The 21895-nt window shown below is 39.8% G+C and overlaps 1 protein-coding gene across 3 annotated transcripts in view; it reads right to left on the bottom strand.

The window, feature by feature from the left end:
- The window catches only part of plxnc1 (plexin C1), a 43899-nt gene that overhangs the window by 5205 nt on the left and 16799 nt on the right, over window positions 1-21895 (bottom strand). For all 3 annotated transcript variants that reach the window (XM_040036691.1, XM_040036692.1, XM_040036690.1), the window contains 16 exons: window positions 19635-19814; window positions 18362-18470; window positions 18047-18217; window positions 17792-17956; window positions 16788-16896; window positions 16573-16671; window positions 12932-13035; window positions 12778-12819; window positions 12564-12688; window positions 11901-12099; window positions 9553-9699; window positions 6695-6863; window positions 6227-6327; window positions 2512-2587; window positions 2286-2320; window positions 2063-2158 (listed from right to left, as the gene is read on the bottom strand). In XM_040036691.1, coding sequence (XP_039892625.1) covers window positions 2063-2158; window positions 2286-2320; window positions 2512-2587; window positions 6227-6327; window positions 6695-6863; window positions 9553-9699; window positions 11901-12099; window positions 12564-12688; window positions 12778-12819; window positions 12932-13035; window positions 16573-16671; window positions 16788-16896; window positions 17792-17956; window positions 18047-18217; window positions 18362-18470; window positions 19635-19814 — 1927 coding nt within the window. The remainder of the gene's footprint in view (window positions 1-2062; window positions 2159-2285; window positions 2321-2511; window positions 2588-6226; window positions 6328-6694; window positions 6864-9552; window positions 9700-11900; window positions 12100-12563; window positions 12689-12777; window positions 12820-12931; window positions 13036-16572; window positions 16672-16787; window positions 16897-17791; window positions 17957-18046; window positions 18218-18361; window positions 18471-19634; window positions 19815-21895) is intronic.

The following is a 21895-nucleotide window of genomic DNA, read 5'->3' as shown; positions in this document are numbered from 1 at the left end:
ACAAGAAAGCCTATTTTTTCTGTTGTTCAATACTGATGAAATTTAAACTTTATATGCAGAACATTGTAGAATATTTTTAAGGTTATCTGCTATAAAAAGCCAGACCAGGAAAATCTCCTTCATGTTTTTCTGTGTTTTATTCTCAGTTACTTTCACACAAAGGCATCTGCTGTGATGTTCACAATTCTGATGAAGTCAGTACTGATAAATGATCAGAATTATAATATTTCTGACTGTCTGAGGCTAAGTTGAATCGAATCGGGACTTTGAAAACTGGAATTGAATGGATTATAGAAATCAGTGATGATACCCAGCCCTAGTGAGCAGCCTAGGCACGACAGAAGTGGATGTAGCTGTAATAGGAAAAGAACTATTGCTAACTTTTCTGTTAAGTTAAGGCCTGATCCTTCTGAAATTCATAGCCAGTGCTCTGACACGGTGTCATCAATCTTTGAATGCTGAAAAAGCACAGTGTATCCAGAAAAACACATTATATTATATAAATTATTAGAAAATTTGTGTGCGCCTAACTTTTGTGCCGGTACGCCTAACTTTAAAAAGTTAGGCGTACCGGTACGCCCATGGCAAAAAGTTAGTCTAGAGCCCTGACTCACCCAATGTGGAGACAGACACAAAGAGACACTGTACACACAATCACACTCCCCAAGCGTACTCTAAGCCCCAGGTCTAGCTAGAGGAGATTCCTGGAGACGGACAGTTACTCTAGGAGAGCTGGACAGGGCCATAGAAGGTTCTAATCAAACAGACTTCAGGGCCTAATATCCTCTAGTCGGCCCTGTGCTCACTGCTCCTCACCCTAGTGCCCGAGTGCCATTTGCTAAAGAGTACCACCACTGGCACCCTGTGCTTATCACAGATGAGAGCAGGTTCACTCTGAACACATTTGACAGACATGAGAGAATCTGGAGAAACCGTGAAGAACGTTATGCTGCCTGTAACATTGTTCAGTATGACCAGTTTGGTTGTGGGTCATTGATGGCCTGGGGTGGTATTTCCATAAGGGACATGGAGACCTCTACAGGTTATCCAGCAGGACCCTGACTGCCATTAGGTACTGAGAAGAAATCCTTGGAGTCACTGTCAACCAATGCTGGTGAAGTGGGTCCTGGGTTCCTCCTGGTACAAGACAATGCCTGGCCTGTGGGGAGAGTATGTCGGTAGTTCCTAGAGCAGGGGTGTCCAACCCCAGGCGTCAAAGGCCAGTGTCATGCAGGTTTTAGATCTCACCCTGGGTCAGCACACCTGAATCAAATGATTAGTTCATTACCAGGCCTCTGGAGAACTTCAACACATGTTCAGAAGGTAATTTAGCCATTTAAATCAGCTGTGTTGAATCAAGGACACATCTAAAACCTGCAGGGATTTAGGCCTTTGAGTCCTGGAGTTGAACACCCCTGTCCTAGAGGAAGAAGGAATTGATACCATTGACTACCTCCCCATGCTCATTTGACCTAAACCCAATAGTTTACCACCAGGTTGCACCTCAGACCTCAGGAGATCCCACAGGACACCACTGATCATCTAATCGGGAGCATGTTGTCAGTCATGCATGTGGGGGCTGTGCAAACTACAGAGTACCATTTAGAGTTGCTCCAAGTAAATTCTGTGTTTGGGCTTTTGAACATCCAAATGAAAAGTCCACAAACATGACTGTCAGATCTCCCAGAAGAAATAAGTAGGTGAGAAAACAACCCTCCTTTGAAGAAAGGTTGTTTTTTTTGTTTTGTTTTTTTCCAGGCTTTTTAAATGAGTTCTTCAAATCTGCACATCTCATGGTAGTTAGAGACTTTGGACGTTTGGTTTTGGCACAAGCAAGTTTTGCTAGTCTCCTGTTTAGTTTGTGTTTCATTTGTGTACCTTCTCTCATCAGAACCATTTTTCCTGACAGTTAAAAGGGAAGGTTACTAAAAGTAGCCAGGTTAACCATGTAACCATGTCTCACATGGTTATGAGTAACCTTGTGAGAGAGATTCTGGTATCAGTTCTGTATTAGTGGCTGTTTGTGTAAGCATACTGTAGCGCTGTAACTAGTTTCTCTTGCCTTGGTAGAGAGCAGCTTGGTGAGGTGTACTTCCTTTAGCTTTAACTTCTTCCTCTCTGGGTTCTTTGTTTGATCTTCATCTACATCAGGATCGATCTGGATGAAGACACCAGCCGACAGATTAGACAACATGTGTTCTATAATCTGAATCCAAGCATTAGTGATCCAAATTATTATTTTTTATGAATCAGTATTGCAAAAAATAACACAAGTTGTCTCTTACCAAATGGAAGTATTTTCCCGAGAAATTCTCGTCATCTAGATGAAAAAATATAAATATCAGAGAGCGATCAACAGCAATTATTTAGTCATTTTATTTAGTCATATATGTGTGTATATATACATATATGACTAATACATACAAATTTTATGGATTTAATTAAATGCTCTTGTTTGAAATATGAAGACATATGTGGAATTCTTAGTTTGATGCATTCAGTATTTCTTACCTTTCACACTTCCTTGTGGGCTCAGAGGAGGATGAGTTTTCTTAGAGAGCACTTTGATTGTCCCACCATCATTAGCCTACAGGAAGACAAACTGGTTCATTTTTATACAGTATTTTTTCTAAAATTTAAATGGAACAACTGCTATGGAATAAGAAGCCTTGCATTTTGTATATTTTGGGGTCTTTACCCCACAATATAAATGATCTTTACAAGATTGTTTTGCATTATATAAACAAAATGGAATTTCTAAAACTGCCCTGCAGAGGTCATAGAATCTATGTGTTTAATGTGTTTTCAGTTTTTATTTTCTTCATTACCTGCGTGCAAAACCACAACCACCCACCAGATATCTGGGTCTGTACTGGTTGCTTGTTACCCCACACTTGAAAATTCTTTCTTTCTTTCTTTCTTTCTTTCTTTCTTTCTTTCTTTCTTTCTTCATTATATGTGTGAGAGAGTTATTTAAGTTGTATTATTGCTTTGTAAATTGTCCAGCACCAGACTCCAAATCCAGCTTCTGCATCAATCTCTCTTTCCACACAGTGATGGTACTGATAATTGATAGAGACGTCACACAAACAGACTCCATGATCCATTAAAAACATTATGAAGCCATCAAAAACCACTCTTCCTCTGCTAGACTTCTTCCCTTTATGTTAAAAAAACCCCCTCTACTGATCTTATTAGCTGTAATGAGAAAGTGAATTAGAATTTCCCATTTTCGTTGTTTCTCTGACTCTCTTGGCTCAAATTAAGCTCGTCTTTTCTGGTGTTGTCAAAATAAAAGTCCAACTTAACAGCAAATGTGAATGGAAGGTTAGTAAATTTGGGATAAAGCCTCAAAACAAGAGAGTGCCAGGTTTCAGCACAGAAGCAGTGGCACTGAAATCTGTCATCTAACCCCCCCCCCCCCAAAAAAAACAAACAAACAAAAAAACTGCACCTGTGATGAGTTTTCAGTACCAGTGTGTGCAGCTCTATAGCCACTTCCTGGATGATGTTAAAAATTATGTCCATATATGAAATATGAAATATATTGCAATGATAGTTATAATTGTATAATATGACATTATATTATTATTATTTTTATATTATAATAATTATTCAAATTATAGTTATATAATAGACATCGACATCATGTGCAGACTCTCAGCTTTGATTTGAGGGTCCACTTTCAAATTGGATGAAGAGTTTAGGAGTTTCAGCTAATTAACACGCGCCACCCTATTTTTAAAAGGATCAAAAGTAATTGGACAAATGATTCAAAGTAGGACTGCTCGATTATGGCAAAAATGATAATCACGATTATTTTCACTGAAATTGAGATCTCGATTATTTGACGATATTTATTTAACAATAACAATGTGTTGAATAATGACTTTAAAGATTGTCAAAAATAATATAAAATAGTGTGCAAATACTGATAACAGTGCAAATGTTTGCATTATAAAAAATAAATGAAAAATGTAAACATCTATGTTTAGTGAACTTTGCAGTGTTGCTCTGTGGTGCAGCTACGACACTGTAGCAAAGTTTACACACTGTGTCTACTTGATCCACGTCTGACTCCACGAACCCATAATGTTTCCACACCACTGAAGTTTTTTTTTACCTCTCTTTTCAACCAACGGCAGTCACTCTCCTCTCCAAATAACTTCTGCTTAGTTTTCCGAGCTTCCCTCGGGCCCTCTTAATCAGCGGTCCCCAACCCCCGGGCCTCGGACCGGTACCGGTCCGTGAGTCGTTTGGTACCGGGCCACGAGAGTTGAGGCTCGGGTGTGAAATGTATAGTTTTCAGGGTTTTTATCGGTTTTCAGCGTTATTTTGTTATCATTTTTATCGTTTACTCGGTTTTCCTGGGTCTTTTCACGTGCGTTATGAATAAATTTTCTTTTTTTCGGTACCGGTACTAGTTTTATTTTGTTGTATTTATCCGCGACACCTTAAAGGCCGGTCCATGAAAATATTGTCGGGCATAAACCGGTCCGTGGCGCAAAAAAGGTTGGGGACCACTGCTCTTAATTGTTGTGACACGTGTTCGAAATGCAGAGAGGTGCGCTCGATTTGCCACACGGAGCAGCACGAGAGTAAAGCATGAGGGAGGGGCTAATAATCGGCTCAGTCATTTTTAATGATCGTTGAAAGCCCAGATCGTAATCGAGATTAAAATTCGATTAATTGAGCAGCCCTAATTCAAAGCCTGTTTCGTGGGCAGATGTGGGCAATTCCTTCATCGTGTCATTATAAATTAAGCAGATAAAAGGCCTGGAGTTGATTTGAGGAGTGGTGTTTGCATTTGGAAGATTTTGTTGTGAACAGACAACATGCGGTCAAAGGAGCTCTAGATGCAGGTGACACAAGCCATCTTTAAAATGAAAGTAAATACAGATGGTTCACTGCAAGGTGCAAGGCACTCATAAGCCTCAAGAAGAGAAAGAATAAATTGGACTTTGCTAAAAAAAACAACAAAAAACAAACAAACATCTAAAAAAGCCAGCACAGGTCTGGAAAAACATTCTTTAGACAGATGAAACCAAGATCAACCTCAACCAGAATCATAGCAAGAAAATGTATGGAGAAGGCGTGGAACAGCTCATGATTCAAGCATACCACATCATCTGTAAAACATGGCGGAGGCAGTGGGATGGTTTGACTGTGCAACGATACACAAACTGATACACAAAATTCACGGTTCGGTTCGATACTTTGGTGTCACGGTTCGATTTTTTTTGATATAAAAAATGTTCATGCCTTTTTAATTTATCATTTATTAAAATTATAAATATATATTTTAACTCAAAAGTATAGTTTTTAAATGTAATGTTGCTGAAACAACAAAATAAAAAAATAAATCTATCTGATCGAGAAATCACTCATCTTTGGAAAAGAGAGTTTTTTTTACAGAGAAATGTCTCTTTCCAAAATAAAAGCTATACTATACGCTTCTTCTGGGCTATATTCTCAGCATCATATTAAACATATCAGGTCCCCCATAAGGAGAATCATGTGCTAACGGCTGTCTAAATGACTCGGGTAAAGTTTGTAGCATTGATGCTTGTTGTTTTTGTCTGCTTCCACTTGTCTTTGCACTAGGATGATGTCGGCGTAAATGTGCTGTCATATTCGTTGTGTTCCCACTAGTGCTGTCAGCGTTAATCTCGTTAAAATGACATTAACGCCATAACACGGCAAATCTCCGTTAAGAAGTTACCGCACTAGTTCCCACAAATTGAGCATTGCGTGGCACATCTGACATACTGTTTTACTTTTGTCCATGACGCGCTTACCATCAGGGTCATGCTTCACATGAAAACCAAGATGGTTCCAAACGCCAGATCTGAATGAGGGTGGTGGAGGTTCAATTTCGGGTAGCGTTGAGGCAGTTGCCATGTTGCAACGAGCTTAGCTTCTGTCTTGCTAGCTTGCGCTGCGCTCAGTGGATCTGCACTCGACAGTGCAGCCTAGGCGGAGTAGTCGAACGCAGATCCACTGAGCGCTCAACACAGACAGCATCGTCAGAAGAAAAGTTGATAAAATAAATAAAAAATGTTGTATTGTTTGATACATATGCATACCGAACCGAAAGCACTGTATTGAACGGTTCAATATCGATACGAGTATCGTTGCACCCCTAATAAATATAGATAGATATCTATCTATCTATCTATAGATCGATCGATCTAGATATAGATATAGATCCATAATATTTCCTCACCTTGTAGTGTTTGAGTGTGTTGAGCATTGTCACCTCCCCAATAACCACTGAGCTTGCATCAACTTCCTCAAGAGGAAGGAATAATCCATTCTTCTCATACTCTGGTGGGAATAATAACAGAAGGTGTTGATAGTTTGTAAAACAAGGAACAGTGACAACATAAGCAGTAAATATTATAATCTAACTGTTCATTTTGATGCAACAGCATAAAAACAAAAGGTCAAACCATCTCCACTTTGTCTGCAGCTCTTAAGCCCTAAATTTGGATATAATATGCAGATTTTTAATGTACGTTACAAATATACAGGGCAAGTTAAAAAGATTCAGTAAATAAAGGAATCTCTGTATGTGTATCTGTTCCTTGCCTCTTTATACCACTTCAAACCTGGTTGGTGGATGCAAATCACTTATCACTTAAGACGTGCTAAAGACATGCTATTATCACTTCTTGCAGGATCTGATGCCTACCTATGCAGACATCCCTCAGGGGAATGTTGTAGGGGAAACCAAACTTGGCCTTGAAGCTGGACAGAATTTTCTCTTTGACCTGCTCCACTGTATCACAGTCGAGGGCGTTGACCTCCAGAGGCTCACTCACCTCCCCGTCAGTGCCCACAGCAAACAGCACTTTGAGCTTCTGTAAGCAGAAAAAATAGTAATCGTTAGCATTTCTGTATTGCAAAATTACCAGCAATATTTCACCATTTAATAAATGGAAAGGTGGGAATTTAACAGGAAAGTGAGACAGGCAAAGGGCAAACACACAGTAAAGGGCCCTAGGTTCGACTAGAACCCATTGAACTTTGTATAGTTGCCATTTCAAACCAATGAGCTAAACTGGTGCCCATATGGAGTTGATTCTAAGTGTTGCAACTGATAGCTATTCAGTCAAACCTCTATATGATTTCCAAAGAGATGTTGATACAAAGTGGGCTAACTTTGAAACATCTAAGCAAGTCAACAATCAAGAGATGCTCTCATGAATGGAAATACAGAGGGTTTACAGCAAGGTGCAAATCACTGGTTACACTCAAGGACAACCTCAAGCCAAAGCACACCACATCTGTCAAAAATGGTGGAGGTATGTTGTGAGCATGTATGGCTGCCAGTGGAACCATATGACCAGTGTTTATCAATAATGTGACTGCTGACAGAAGAAACAGGATGCTACAAAATGGATAATCACCCGAAGAATTCAGCAAACGCAACCCAAGAGTTTCTCAAGGCAAAAAAAAAAGAAGTAATGAAATATTCTTTAGTGGCCACAATCTTAACACAACAGATAAACTTACTCTGAGCACAAAACCAAAACTAGATAAACTCACAAATAAGCAACATTTGGAAGTAATGCCACCAGCATGCACACAACTGAATTCATGCTCATCAACAAACCACAAAAAAATTCCTATTGTGCAAAATTTTGGTAACTGGTTAAGAGTTAAAAAAAAAAAGATGTTTCAAAGAAAGAAAAGCTGCAATATTTTTAACAGCATCTTTGATTCTTTGCAGAGATAATGAGGAAGGGCTTTTACCTTTATTCTGATTTCCTTTAAACTGGTGGCTAATGTATGTGTCATCTAATATACAGAAATAAGCTCTAAAGTGAGAAAGTGGTTTGTCAGATTAGATTAAAGTCTAAGAGTCTGAAGAATGATCCAGCTCTATTATAATGCACTGTCAATAGACTGCAAAATGTACAGAAAATTATCATCCATCAGAATCTCGTCAAAGTAAAAACGTGTGAAGCTACTGCAGTTACTTTCGAACATGGGATTAAAAACAAGACAGCTGGCAGGTTGTGCTCATGCTAACCATTAAAACATTAAAGCCCCTGAAACTTTAAAAAAGATTTGTCACCAAATAACAACCAAAGCTGAGGTTAGGAAAATGCCATCCTTGGGTTTCATTCACTAAATGACTGTATGAAACCACAGCTTCACGAAATCTGGCTCATTCCAAGACTGTGGGTGCAACTTCAGATTTGACTCAGATGCAACTTTCTTCAGTACTTCAAGCTAAACAACAGAAACAACAATTCAGTACTGTTCATCTAGAAAAAGTTTACATTGTTTAAGTACAGTTAAGGGCAAACATTCTTATTACGTTTTATGTTATTGCCAAATCAGGCACTGACTCCCTTACATTTAAAATGGTACATGGTAGTACTTAAAAAGTTCCTAAGATGCCGAGTAATTAATCTCAGATGCATGAATCGGGGCGATTAGGTTTTCAGCACCTTGCACAAGGTTATTATAACATGCATACAAGGGGAGCTGTGGTTCTAACCACCAACCAATCAATTAGTAGGCGATGTGCTCTACTGAATGAACCACATGTATTATTTACCTGTCCAGGTTTCCTTTTATAGTCATTATTTTATGCTATGTTAATTTTAAAAACTGAAACATACCTGGTATTTTAATCTGGGTGTTAAACCAGGTCTGAGTTCATTTTACTGCCCATAACAACCAAATTTAAAAAATTAGGTCCAACCAAGCAAGTACTGGTGTCTTCTCTACATTATCAGGTAGGGTGTGTCCCACAAAGCATGTTGTACCAGAATGCGGGTTTATTGGTGTGTTTGATCTATGTTTCGCAGAGATCTTCCACTTCCTAGAATTCAATGTTTTAATCAGAAGTGTAAGTGCATGCTTCCTTAAACGGCACCTCGAGTGTGTTGTTTGGCAATGTGCAACGTCTCATTTGTTAGAGTTGCAGGTTGGGCCTACATTCAGTGGGGCGCTCGTCAAGGGATTATATCTAGTTTCTTGTCACCATAGCAAACATATCACACTTGCGTGCATGCTGAAAGGGTGCTGTTTTTCAGTTTCATGTGGTTTACAAGTTCACAAGCCTTAAAGAAAATAAAAAAACAAAAGCAGTAGATTTATTAGTGTGATTGACTCGCCCTGTTTTAAGAGTTGTCTCTTGCACAACACCCAAGAAATTTAGAAAGATACCCTGAAAACAAAGTAAAGACATGACAGTGTCCCACGCCATATTAGAAAAGGACACTTGGGGTGTTGATCTAGAACTGCTGTGTGCTGTTGTGCTTTTATTTGCCATCACTGTCCCCAACACATGCACAAGAGAATATTTAAATGACTTCTGGGTTACCGTATGTCAGCAACAAGTTAAAGCAAGGTTTGAACTTACCAAACTAAGGGAGCAAAAACAGAACTAATATAAGGAAGTATTAAATATTGCTTCCACATGCACAACTGCCAAACTTGTGAAGGGCTGTCAGACGATTGCTTTCATGCACGGTGTGACTCAGTTGTGCATGCACTTTGTTATGCAGAACGTATGAGTGTGTGTTTGTGTACCAGCGAGCTGAAGTCCTGAGCCTGCCAGAGCAGCCAGTCCTCGTTGAGCGTGTACAGCGCTTTCTCTGTGACACAATCCACTGGGCCTTTTGCAATCTGCTGCGTGAGGGCGCTAACCATCAGGAACAGGTGCTGGCCAACAGTTTCCTGTGGAAAATCAGAAACAGGAACTCAGTCTGTCAAGAGAGAAGCTGAGGCAACGTTATAAAGAAACTTTTGTTGGTCAGTGCAGAGAAGTTTAGCTAGAAGCATTGGTGGCTCCTTATGGCTCACTCTGATTAGTTGATGTAACTAAACGTGTATCACATATTGTCACAGAGAAATAAAACATACTCAGCAGTTATAATTTTTTTTTTTTTACAAAACTGACAGAATAATGCAGATCTAATGTCTGTAACCACCAGTGTTGGGGAGTAACGGAATACATGTACCGCCGTTACGTATTTAAAGTACAAAATATGAGTAACTGTATTCCGTTACAGTTAGTTTGAAAAGGTGGTATTGAGAATACAGTTACTTTGTTGAAATAAATGGATTACACTGCGGTATTTTCCTGTTTCATTTTGTCGCGGGTCAGGACTGTTTGGGTTTTGTTTGACAGCTACGTTCTGTTGTTCCAGGCGGCAGCGTTACGGTTGCCGTGGTTACAGGGTGACACTCTCTCACTTTGCCTGTGTGTTTCCTGGGTGAGAGAGCGCCTTTTTGTTGTTGTGCTAAGCTAATAGGCAGAATGATACCGGCATCGCCCTAAAGAATGTAACCTCATGGTCAGTGTAGTCCGTGCTGCAGGGAGAATGGACTGCCATACACGTTATGTGTCTGTGAGCGCGAGGAACGAGAAAAAGGAGACTCGAAAAGTACGAGCTGTCATCGAGCAAAAACGGTAGCTGGAAGCATGTAAATATAATAATAACCACTGCAGCCAAGAAGAGTGCCTGACGAGCCCAGTTGTAAGTACGCTATTAAGACTCGACTGTACACTGTGTTCGTGTTTTCCTCCCAAACAATAAGTTCCGTTGGAGCAGCCTTTCAACGCCTCTCTCTGTCTCTCGCAAGCAAACTTGACCCACACAATAAAGTAAAGCTAGTTTTCGGCTACGAGCCGACAGGGAACCCGACGTATTAGCCAGAGGTCCCTTTACTACGGTTCGGAGCCGCGGACCTTCAGTAACAGTAATAAATAACGTAGCAATAGTACATTCACGTAGTTGTAAAAAGCATGATAATATATTAAGTAATCCAAAGAATTCAGAATACATTACTCTCATTGAGTAGCGTAACGGAATACGTTACAAAATACATTTTGGGGCATGTATTCTGTAATCTGTAGTGGAATACATTTTAAAAGTAACCTTCCCAACACTGGTAACCACGGCGATGTTTCCTTTAGCGATGGCTAAAGTAAGTGAACGGAGGATGTGGAAACTGAACATGATGTTTGAAGTGTTGCTTCAGACCTATACATAGCATGAATGTCACTTTGCAGCCCATAAGATTTACTTTCATTGTTTCAATGCTCTAATATTTTACATAATAGCTATAGAGTTTTTCTGTAGTTTGTATTGTAGCCAAAAAAGTTTCAAAAAATATTTGAATGAGAAAAAATGTGAATCAAAAGTAAGAAGAACTGAAACAATGAAGCTGTTCTTTAAGATAAACGCTATTGTTAGCATGCGAACAATCATACAGCCACATGCTGACGCAAGCATTAATGTTACAGGCATTAGCTCTTCTTCTTCTTCTTCTTCTTCTTTCTCTTCTTTGAGTGTCTTCTTCAGTTTTCACAGTACAGTTTGGATAACTGAACAAAGTGCTGCTTTGCTATGTTGACCTGTAGTGCACGTCTTAATTTAGTAAACAACATTAAATGATACAACTTACTGGAGATAATTTAACTGTTTTTCTGGAACCAGACCACACCCTAAACACTTCCCTTGCAGCCTTTGGTCATACCACTATAAATAACTACTTGCACCACTTGTGCTGATCTCCTCAGTTTGTCAGCCTCTCTCAAAATGATCACGGGGATCTGCCAGGCCCGGGGTCAGTCACGGGTCACCAATTCTTAATGCAGCCTTCCCAAAACTAGCCTGTTGCGTCTTTATTACTAAATGTTTGTCATTTGCATGCAGGTTGGGGTCTGTGGCTGTAGCACATCCATAATAACAACTACAATAATTTCTTGGAGTGTTTAGGCAGCAGCAGCTAATGCAGCAACAGGCTCACACATAATATACACTAATTGACAAAAGTAAGACAATAAGGGCATTAAAAAACATGATAAGTCAGAAGCTGAATTTTCAATTTAGGCAAAACAGCAAAGACATAAAACACTGAGAGCAACAAACCCGAAGGAAGCCGTAGAGGCAGATGGACATCCAGTTGGTGAGCAGTTTCTCCACTATAGACTCAGTGCGTCGGAGTAACAGCTTGGGCTGAGCGTTGCTGCTCTTCTGCATCAGATCCTTGAGCAGAACCTCCATCACCTCCGTCAGGTATGACAAATTGCTGTGGAGCGCTACAGTGAGCAGAGATGCTACTGCACATCTGAAACAAAAAATTAAAAAGGAACAAGTTAGAGATGAATAATTGACAGAGCTTCACATCATGAGTTTGAGCTGTTTCTTTTCCAGCCATCTTGGTTAACCAAGATTATCCTAGATTCATTTAGGTAATCTTGGTTAAAACTGTGCAGGCTCCTTTACGTGTTTTCTGGTCTAATCTGTGTGTAACCAGTGGTTTGCACCATTTGTATTTCCATCAAAAAAGGCACCTCTTCATTTTACACTTTGACAACGGTAAACTTTTCTCTTTGAGGGAGCTCTTTACATGGCTACATGTTTTGAATAATGTTGTCTTAATCTTGGAAAGAATTAACGCTGCTATCATCCACTTTGGTTGTTTTCTGTAGTCTTGAGTTCTACATCATCAGTGCGACCCCCCCCCATCAAAACAAAACAAAATATATCGCCGATTAGACAGTTACATAAAATACAGAGTGCCAAACTGACTTGTCTTTGATGGTGAAACTCTTCTCTTCCTCGAGAGCATGCACCATGGAGGTGAGGAAGAGCTGGTCCTGGATCAACCTGGACAAGCCCTGGCAACACTCATCAAGCTGAATCTTCACCACATCCTGATCATAACATAACATAACATAACATAACGACAGATGGAATGAAACCATGAAAACAACTGCAAACAACAGATGATGTCAAAACTTACCTGACTGATGTCTTTGATACAGGATTCCATCAAAGATTCATTCTGAAAAACAACAACACAGCTCTACTAAACTGACACCAATTGGTAATTTTTCACAGTTCACAGAATAAGCTTGTCACGTATCAGCATTTGGTTTCTTTTGAGCTTCGTTCACCTCAGGAAAAAAGATTCTGGAGGCAAAGTGCTTGAAATCCAGGAAAGGAATTGTTCCAACATTTTCCAGTAGATCAGCGTTTTCTGTCTGCAACTCCACAAAACCTGTGGAAGACACTCCAGTGAAGCTGACTTGATAAACCGCAGGCTACGTGCACAAAGTACAAAGCATGAATGTCTATGTTATCAGGTGAAAAGTGAACTTGTGAAGCAGGCAAGTTCTTGCAGGTCACAGAAAAGAGGTAGTGAAAATGTCTAAGTCAGCGCAGTGTTGCAATTCACTGATTAATACAAAAATGGCCACATATTACTGCATCCTATAATGTCATTCTGTTTTACCATCAGCCTTATTAGTGTTATATGACAAAAACCATAAACAGGAACTCTATGTATGCGACACTAAGCAACCTGAAGATAGTGAAGCTGTAAAATACAGGCCAATATGTGATAAAGTTGAGGCACTTATCACATACGATGAAACGCAGTTCCGATAATTTGGAACTTGCAGAGAACAAGATGCAAATGTGTCCTGGAAGATAACGTTGAAAGATCACAATAGGAAAACTTTAGAGTATAAAACTAAAAATAAATAATGCAAACTTTTTAACAGCTGCTACTTAATTTCTTAGAAGTATTTTAAATGCCAATACTGACAGGTAAAGCATAAATCCCTATTGCATTATGGACTGCAGGGCAGATGAATACCGAAGCAACCAGGTATACATTTTAAGATTACATGCAAAGGAATTGTAAAAATCATGAAAACGTTGGTGGTGTATGTGGTATAGTGAGCTCATGGGGTGGTACTGGATGTCAGAGGGGACACATGATTATGATGGGACTAATGACTCCGTCTCCTTTTATAGTGACAGAGGAGACTGGCGGGAAGGGAGCATGTAGTGGAGGAAGCCATGAAGAGAGTTGGTTCCGGGCTACAAGACTGTGCCGGAAATAGAAAGAGTGCTTTTGGTTAAAAATAAAGCTGAAACCATGAGAACTGTACACTGTGTGGGTAGGGTCATTTCACAGCTTGCAAACTACAAACGCATATCCAAAATAAAAACCTGTTTAAAATGTAAATAAAAACAGAATGCAATTATATGCATATTTCAGATGCCCACATTTTATTCAACAGAAAAGATGCACAGTTTGTTAGAGAAATATTAGCTAATTTTTCCCTTTTTTCCGAGTTGACATCAATAATTACTTCCTCCAAACTGTCAGTGTGTCTATTAGATCCCATGTCTAGAAGTCCTAACAATAAATTAACATTTTGATCTTAGATATAATCAATCAATCCAAAAAGAGGAATGGTTTATTTTTTTAGTCTGAATTCTGAACTCACAGGACAGAAACAACATTAATGAAGATTACAAATGATCTTGTTGTCGAGTCATATCTATGTTTGTCCGGCTAGACCTCAGTGGAGTGTTTAATATTCTTGATCACAATATTTTGTAACAGCGTTTAGACCATGTTGTAGGCATTAAATGTGCTGCGCTGCAGTGGTTTGAATCATATCTAATCTAGGAATTTTCTTCACACACTAAGGTTAATTAAGGAGTTCCACAGGGTTCTGTGTTAGGACCAGTTCTACTAGTCAGTATTATTAGAAGGCATAGCATACATTTTTATTGCTATGCAGATGATAACCAGCTTTATTTGTCTGTGATGTCAGACAGATACCAATTAGTTAAACCACATAAAGAGCTAAAGACATAAACACCTGCAAGACCTCTAATTTCCTGCTTTTAAATTTAGATATACTAAGGACCTTCTTGCTGTTAGACTATGCCATCATGCTGACCATTGACATTTTTAAAACTACAGTAGTACTGAAGTTGTTGTACTCTAACCAGATACTGGTTACCTTCAGTAACACAGTAATCTTAGACTCCGTTTTATTTATTTATTTATTTATTTATTTATTTTTGTGTCCCGTTTGGATCTTTAGCCATCAGAATTGTTGTCTTAAGGCCAAGAAAGATTCCAAGCGGATTTATTTTACCAATTGGATTATCATGGCCTTGCCATATTGGTCCATTTGATTGACCTTTATTATAATTATGAATTTATTTTATTTTCAGTTGCTACAAACGGGACAGACATGACTGGGGGATAGGACAGGGAGAAAGAATGAAAGAAAGAGAGGGAGAGAAAGAAAACCAAAGGGGAGAAGAGACGGTGAGAAGGGGGGGAAGAAAGAAAAAACAAACAAACAAAAAAAACAAAACACCTGGGTCACCTGTATGGAGAAAAAAAACAGAAGAGAAAGCAAACAACAAAGAGCAACATAATAAAAAAAACAGCACCATCACAATAAACTAGCTAGCAGTAGATATCAGTAGATACTAAATAATAAACGATATTGTGCAGCACGCAAGATTGACAGCGCACAATGTGCTTTGAGGCAGCAGCCAAGAAAGCTGTAGTCCGCGTCTGTGAATACCCGTGTGTACACCTGTGTGCATACCTGTGTGGATCAGCATGCTTGCATTCCAAAGGTTTCTCCATGTAACGATCTGCTAGGGAGTGTGGGGACTAAAAACTACAGTAGTACTGAAGTTGTTGTACTCTAACCAGATACTGGTTACCTTCAGTAACACAGTAATCTTAGACTCCGTTTTAACCAGGATATATCTTTCAGTGCAAATATTATATAATGTAAGACCTTCTCAATTTGCACAACATCTCTAAAATTAGAAACATCATGTTTCATGCTTGCAGTTCATACATTTATTACTTCTAGGCTGGACTACTGTAATTCATGATTATGTCAGGTAAGGCCTTCCCTGAACATTTCAACAAGACAATGCTAAACTGCATACTGGGTCTATAACAACAGCACGACTTCAGGTTATAAAAATTCACTTTAGTTGATGAATTGGCCCGCCTGCAGTCCAGACCTTTTACAATCATTCATCTATTGATACAGAACCTCAAACTGACATATTTAAATTAATTATATTTCATCTGTCCACGGCGGTTATTTCTAAAACTGCCCCAAGTAGTTTGAATGTGGTTTTGCAAATGTAACTTTTCTGGTAACTTTGTTTTTGTGATGACTCTTCACATAGACCTCACTTCCTTTTAATGTTGCACAACTGTGGAAAATTTATTTCCTCTGTCAGATAAACCTTTCTGAAGCGGACAGTGCAAAATATTTCTTATGTGCTTGTGAGGCACATCCACAGAGGGGCACACAGACCTCTACCAGCTAGGTAATGACACCCTGACTAACATTTGGTACTAGGAAGAAATCATTGGACTCATTGTCAACCTGTGCTGGGGCAGTGGGTCCTAGGTTCCTCGTGGTACATGACAATGTCTGGCCTCATGTGCCCAGGGTAAGCAGGCAGCTCACAGAGGATGAAGGAATTGATACCATTGACTAACCCCTATACACGCCTGCCCGAAATCCAACAGAACACCTCTGGGACATTATGTTTCAGTCGATCAAACAATGGGGAATACGAATATTTGCATACATTCATAATACTGTACATCATCCAGTCCATATCATTATAGATATCCAGCATGATTTTTTTTCCTTGCACTGACATGCATTTTAAAAGCTTTTCTTTAATTTTCGAGCAGTATAAATTGTACATCAAAGTGATGCTGTGAGATTTTGTGACTGACCTTGTCTGATGTCATTCCTGATGTTGAGCTCAAGGTCTTCCACAAACTTGTTCATCTTATCAGCGAGCCTCTGCTGTTGTCTTTGGTAGAATAACGCCACTGCAACAAGATTATAGCGCAATGCAAAAGAATGGTATGGTTGTTAAAGAGTTGACCTGCACATCCTTTTTTAGGCTGGTTAGGGACTAAAATTCACTTCTAAATTGTGTTCTTACCAGTAATAATGGCTGGTATCAGCAGCAGGACAAGGATCAGCATCAGAAAATAAGAAACTTCAGATTTATCTTTATTTTCCAGTTCGACAGATTTGTCTCCGTATTTTATCTATGAAAAAACCCAAAACAAACAAACAAAAAAACAAAAACAATTCACATACAGCATACTATACTGGGAAAAAAGCCTTGCATGTTTACATACTGGATTTTTCTTTGTTTTTTGCCACACTGTTCATTGCATTAGTTATAGTTTGCAAGTTCCATATCAGGTTCCAGTTTGTTGTCAGAACTATATGCAATAAAAAAAATCATGTAAACAAGGTGCTGGAAACATTCCCCACAGAGTCAATATTGAGCTGATATTATCACCCAGTTGCTGCAAATTCCACCATAATAGTCTGTGCAAACTGTTGCCTCAGTTTCCTGTTCTTAGCTGATAGGAGTGGGGTGCTCTGCTGCTGTACCCCAACTGCTTCAAGGTTCAACATATTGCGCATTCAGAGATGCTCGTCATCATACTTCATTGTAATGAGTGTTTTATTGAGCTACTGTTGTCTTCCTAACAACACTCTGGCCATTCCCCTCTGATCTCTAACATCAACATGGCATTTTCCACCAAGCAACCTTCAGCTCACTGCATATTTTCTCTTTGCCAGTCCATTTTCTCTAAACCCTAAAAGTGATGTTGGAAAATCCTATTAGATCAGCAGTTTATGAAATACTCAGACCAGCCTGTCTAGCCTGAACAACCATGTCACATTCAGAGTTACACTGAGCTTGAATTTCAGCTGTTCAGCTTTACCATGATATTATTGGTAGGAGGGTTGCATTTATGAGCAGGTTAACAAGTATACCTAATGAATTCTATGTGAAAACATTCTCAGTACAATTTTAATTCCTATTTTACTGTACTAAAATACTGAAATGTTTCTACTGCCAGAATGAAACTGACATTACATCTCCACACAACTATTTGGTTTGGTTAACATGAAAGAAATATTTACCAATAATTGTTGAAATTCAGGGTTGGTTGAGCTTTTAATCTCACAGGTGAAAGAGTCAATGTTGTCACTGGTTTCTTTGGCTTCCATGGTGCAATTTTTTGGCTTGTCTTGAACGCCCCACACTGATAACTCATCCATCGTCATCTCCAGCTTGTCTGTTTTTTTCTAAATGAAGAAAAACAAAGGCTACATTTCATTGAACTGATGCCACATTTTTGCATATGTATGATTAAAAAAAAGTATATTTAAAAATACCTGAATGGTGATGCGCACATCTTTCCCTGTCCTTGTGGCTGTGAAGCTGGTAAACTCAGGGTCTGGATAGTACGAGAGTTTTCTGGAGCAGTTCAAGGTTTCATTGGCTACTTTCAAATACACAGTACTGCTAGAAATGCTCAGAGCTGCAGGTGAATCATAGGTGAGATTCTGCAATGAAATTAAATGTACACAAAAGACAACACGACGTGACCAAAACAGCACGCAACATCACATATTCAGACACACTGTAATTTATAATTTTTGATATAACATGGCTGGTTAACTTAAACAGTAATAGAAGGTGTAATGTACCTGAGAGCTGATGTATCTGGGAAGTCTGACCTCCTGCATTGTGGGGCTGTGCATGACCCCTTCAACAAAGTTAAGATGGGACCCAGTGAGTGTGATCTTCCTCTTCCCACTGCAGGACACAGAGCACCAGAGAACATTTAAAATGTCTGTGTTTGTCTTTAACTGTATCAATCTTAAAAAAATCTCTCAGTTTTAGTTGATTTATGTTGGCATAAAGCTGAATACATACCATTAAGAAACCAATGCCTAGGTAAAGATTGGTGCTTTAAACAAACTCTTAAATAAAATGGGGTTCCTTTTTAAGGTGAAAAAAGAAACTGAGATGACAGAATTTCCTTTTTCAGTTGCAACTAAAAGTGGAAGTAGCCTTATAGCAAAAGACATTTTTTTGGGAAGTGGCTCTCTTTCCCCATCAGATGACCCAGAACGGTTTCTCTGCTGCTTCCTAGAATAAATCTCAAAAATACGATTTAAGTTACTGTCAAAGCAGCGGGGCTTGACTCAAAAATAGTTCTGCTGAAATTTTGTCACGATTCACTACTGTTGCTTTAGCTAATTTATTGTTGACAACACATTACATGTGTCACTTTAACTGTGTTGTAGCATCAGTGGAGTACTCAGTACCTCTGTACCTCTGAGCTGCATCGACAAACGCTTGTAAAGGAGAAGGCTAAAATGCTAAACAGATAGAAAGCTTTCTTCATCACTGTGTCATGTTTATTTAATGGTACCTTTGGTTCATTGGTGGATTTGGAGACAGTGTGACATCAGCCAAAGTCTTAGTATTTAAAAATAAAGCCTATGTTCAATAAGGAAGATCTGTAATTACTCACGTGCCTGCTTTCCTGGCTGCTCTGCTGTGAGTCGATTTCTTTACATTGCCTTCACTTTCACATGCTGTTATTTTCTTGCCTACCTGCTCCGAGCCATTCAGCCTCCCCCTCTCTATCATTTCAGCCTTATAGGTTCTTATTTGTGGATCCTGCCACCTCCTCATCTCCACCTCATTGTGTACAATCAGAGCCCCATCTAAACCACCAATTTCATCTTCACCACCACTAACACCTGGACTCCAGAGAGTCCTGTCCTAACTCGTAACTGGGATTCTCTTCTACCATGATGGGTATTAGAGTTCCAATTATATCTCAATATATCATGTTCAGTTTCACATCTCTGCTTATTGAACATTATAAGTTGCTTTAAAGTGTATATCTAAAAGAGATCCGTCATAACTTTAATGTGTTATTTGGAGGTTTCAGTAGAAAAAATGCACCTGATCCAGCTGCTGCTTGGAGTAATATTGGTGCATGATGGTAATGAGCTGTAGGTGATTTTAGCTTTGCCATGGCAACGACCATCTGGGAGGAGAAGACATACGTTGACCACACCTTTGATATTTGAACTGGGAATGTGGAACGTCAGATTGAAACCAGTGTTGCCCCAAACAGAAGATCTGACCAGAACACACACAGACACAGAAAAAAAATCACTGACATTATCATGATACTCATAAACTGAAAACAGACAAAAGCTGAGTATCAAAATTTTCCACAACATAACTAACCCATACGGAAAAGAAATAGTAAAAACTTATATGTGATTACTCATGAAAGTGGCCACTTTCATGAGTAAATCATATAAGGCTTACATGATTTACTCATGAAAGTGGCCACTTTCGCATTACTTTCATACATTGTTTTAGTACCGTATTTTCACGACCATAAGGCGCACTTAAAAGTCTTAGATTTTCTTCAAAAAGTGCGGCGCGCCCTATAGCGCGGTGCGCCCTATGTGTTGTAAGGAGGACGTAGTAGAGAACACCATGAGAACGTTAAAGGGTGAAGTGTGGGCGTTGATCGTATATACCGGGACAATCGCACATACCTGTATAAAAGAACAGGTATGTGCATTATGCAGGACATCGTTGTTTTAACAACCCTGAAAATGGCAAAGAGACACGCTTACGAAGCACAGTTTAAACTGAAGGCCATCAGCTACGCGGAGGAACATGGAAATCGAGCAGCGGCGAGAGAATTTAAGATTAACGAATCGATGGTTCGCAAATGGAGGAAGCTGGAAAACAAGCTCCGGCAGGTCAAGAAAACGCAGCTGAGTTTCCGCGGACATAAGGCGAGGTGGCTCGAGTTGGAGGAAAGACTCGAGCGGTGGATCATCGAGCAAAGAGCGAGCGGGAGAAGCGTTTCGACGGTCACCATTCGGCTAAAAGCAGTTTCACTAGCTGAAGAGATGAACATTGAACATTTCCAAGGAGGTCCGTCTTGGTGCTTTCGTTTTATGAAACAGTGCCATTTTTCCATCCGGACCAGGACTACGGTAGCGCAGCAACTTCCAGCGGATTATAAGGAAAAGCTGGCCATCTTCCGCTCCTACTGCAGCAAACACATCGGCGACAAAAACATCCAGCCCAGCCACATCACAAACATGGACGAGGTCCCGCTCACTTTTGACATTCCGGTGAGTCACACTGTGGAGAAGAAGGGGACCAGCACGGTAGCGATACGCACAACGGGGTATGAAAAGTCTTCTTTTACTGTTGTGCTTGGCTGCCATGCTAATGGACAGAAACTGCCAGCCTATGGTGATTTTTAAGCGAAAGACTTTGCCTAAAGAGAAGTTTCCAGCAGAAATCATCATTAAGGCAAATGAAAAGGGCTGGATGGATGAGGAAATGATGAAAGAGTGGCTGAGGGAGGTGTATGTAAGGAGACCAGGTGGTTTTTTCCACGCATCACCATCGCTGTTGATCTGTGACTCTATGCGTGCCCTTCTCACAGCCGATGTGAAAAAACTTGTGAAGCAAATGAACTGTGAGCTTGCTGTCATTCTGGGAGGCCTGACAAAGGAACTCCAACCGCTGGACATCGGTGTGAACCGCCCGTTCAAAGTAAGGCTGCGAGCGGCCTGGGAGCGATGGATGACCGGTGGAGACCACAGTTTCACTAAGAGTGGAAGGCAGCGCCGGGCGAGTTACGCCACAATTTGCCAATGGATTGTAGATGCTTGGGCTAACATGTCTGCTGGCACTGTTGTTCGAGCTTTCGCAAAAGCCGGCATCGTTTCCGAGGAGCCGCACGGCACGGAAAGTGACTCTGACGGTGAAGACAGTGAACCTGGCATGTTTGATGGAGATTTAGCGCAGCTGTTCAATTCAGACACAGAGGATGAGGACTTCGATGGGTTTGATTGATGATAAAAATGTGAGTACCAAACTTTGTTTTGCTCCTGCTTTATTTTTAAATACGCACACTTGTATGCTTGTGTGTTGTTGATGATGACGATTATTGGTAATAAAAATGTGAGTACCAAACTCAGTTTTGTTCCTGCTTTATTTTTAAATATGCACACTTGTATGCTTGTGTGTTGTTGATGATGACGATTACCGGCAATAGAAATGTGAGTAAGGTACCGAATTCAGGTTTGCTCCCGCTTTATTTTTAAATACGCATACGGTACTTGTATGCGCCCTATGGTCCAGTGCGCCTTATGTGTGTGTTAAATACAGTAAGGGCACAC

Source organism: Simochromis diagramma, unplaced genomic scaffold (genome assembly GCF_900408965.1).
Source record: "Simochromis diagramma unplaced genomic scaffold, fSimDia1.1 OVJJ01000371.1, whole genome shotgun sequence".
Lineage (NCBI taxonomy): Eukaryota > Metazoa > Chordata > Actinopteri > Cichliformes > Cichlidae > Simochromis > Simochromis diagramma.
This window is presented reverse-complemented; position numbering and strand designations above follow the sequence as displayed.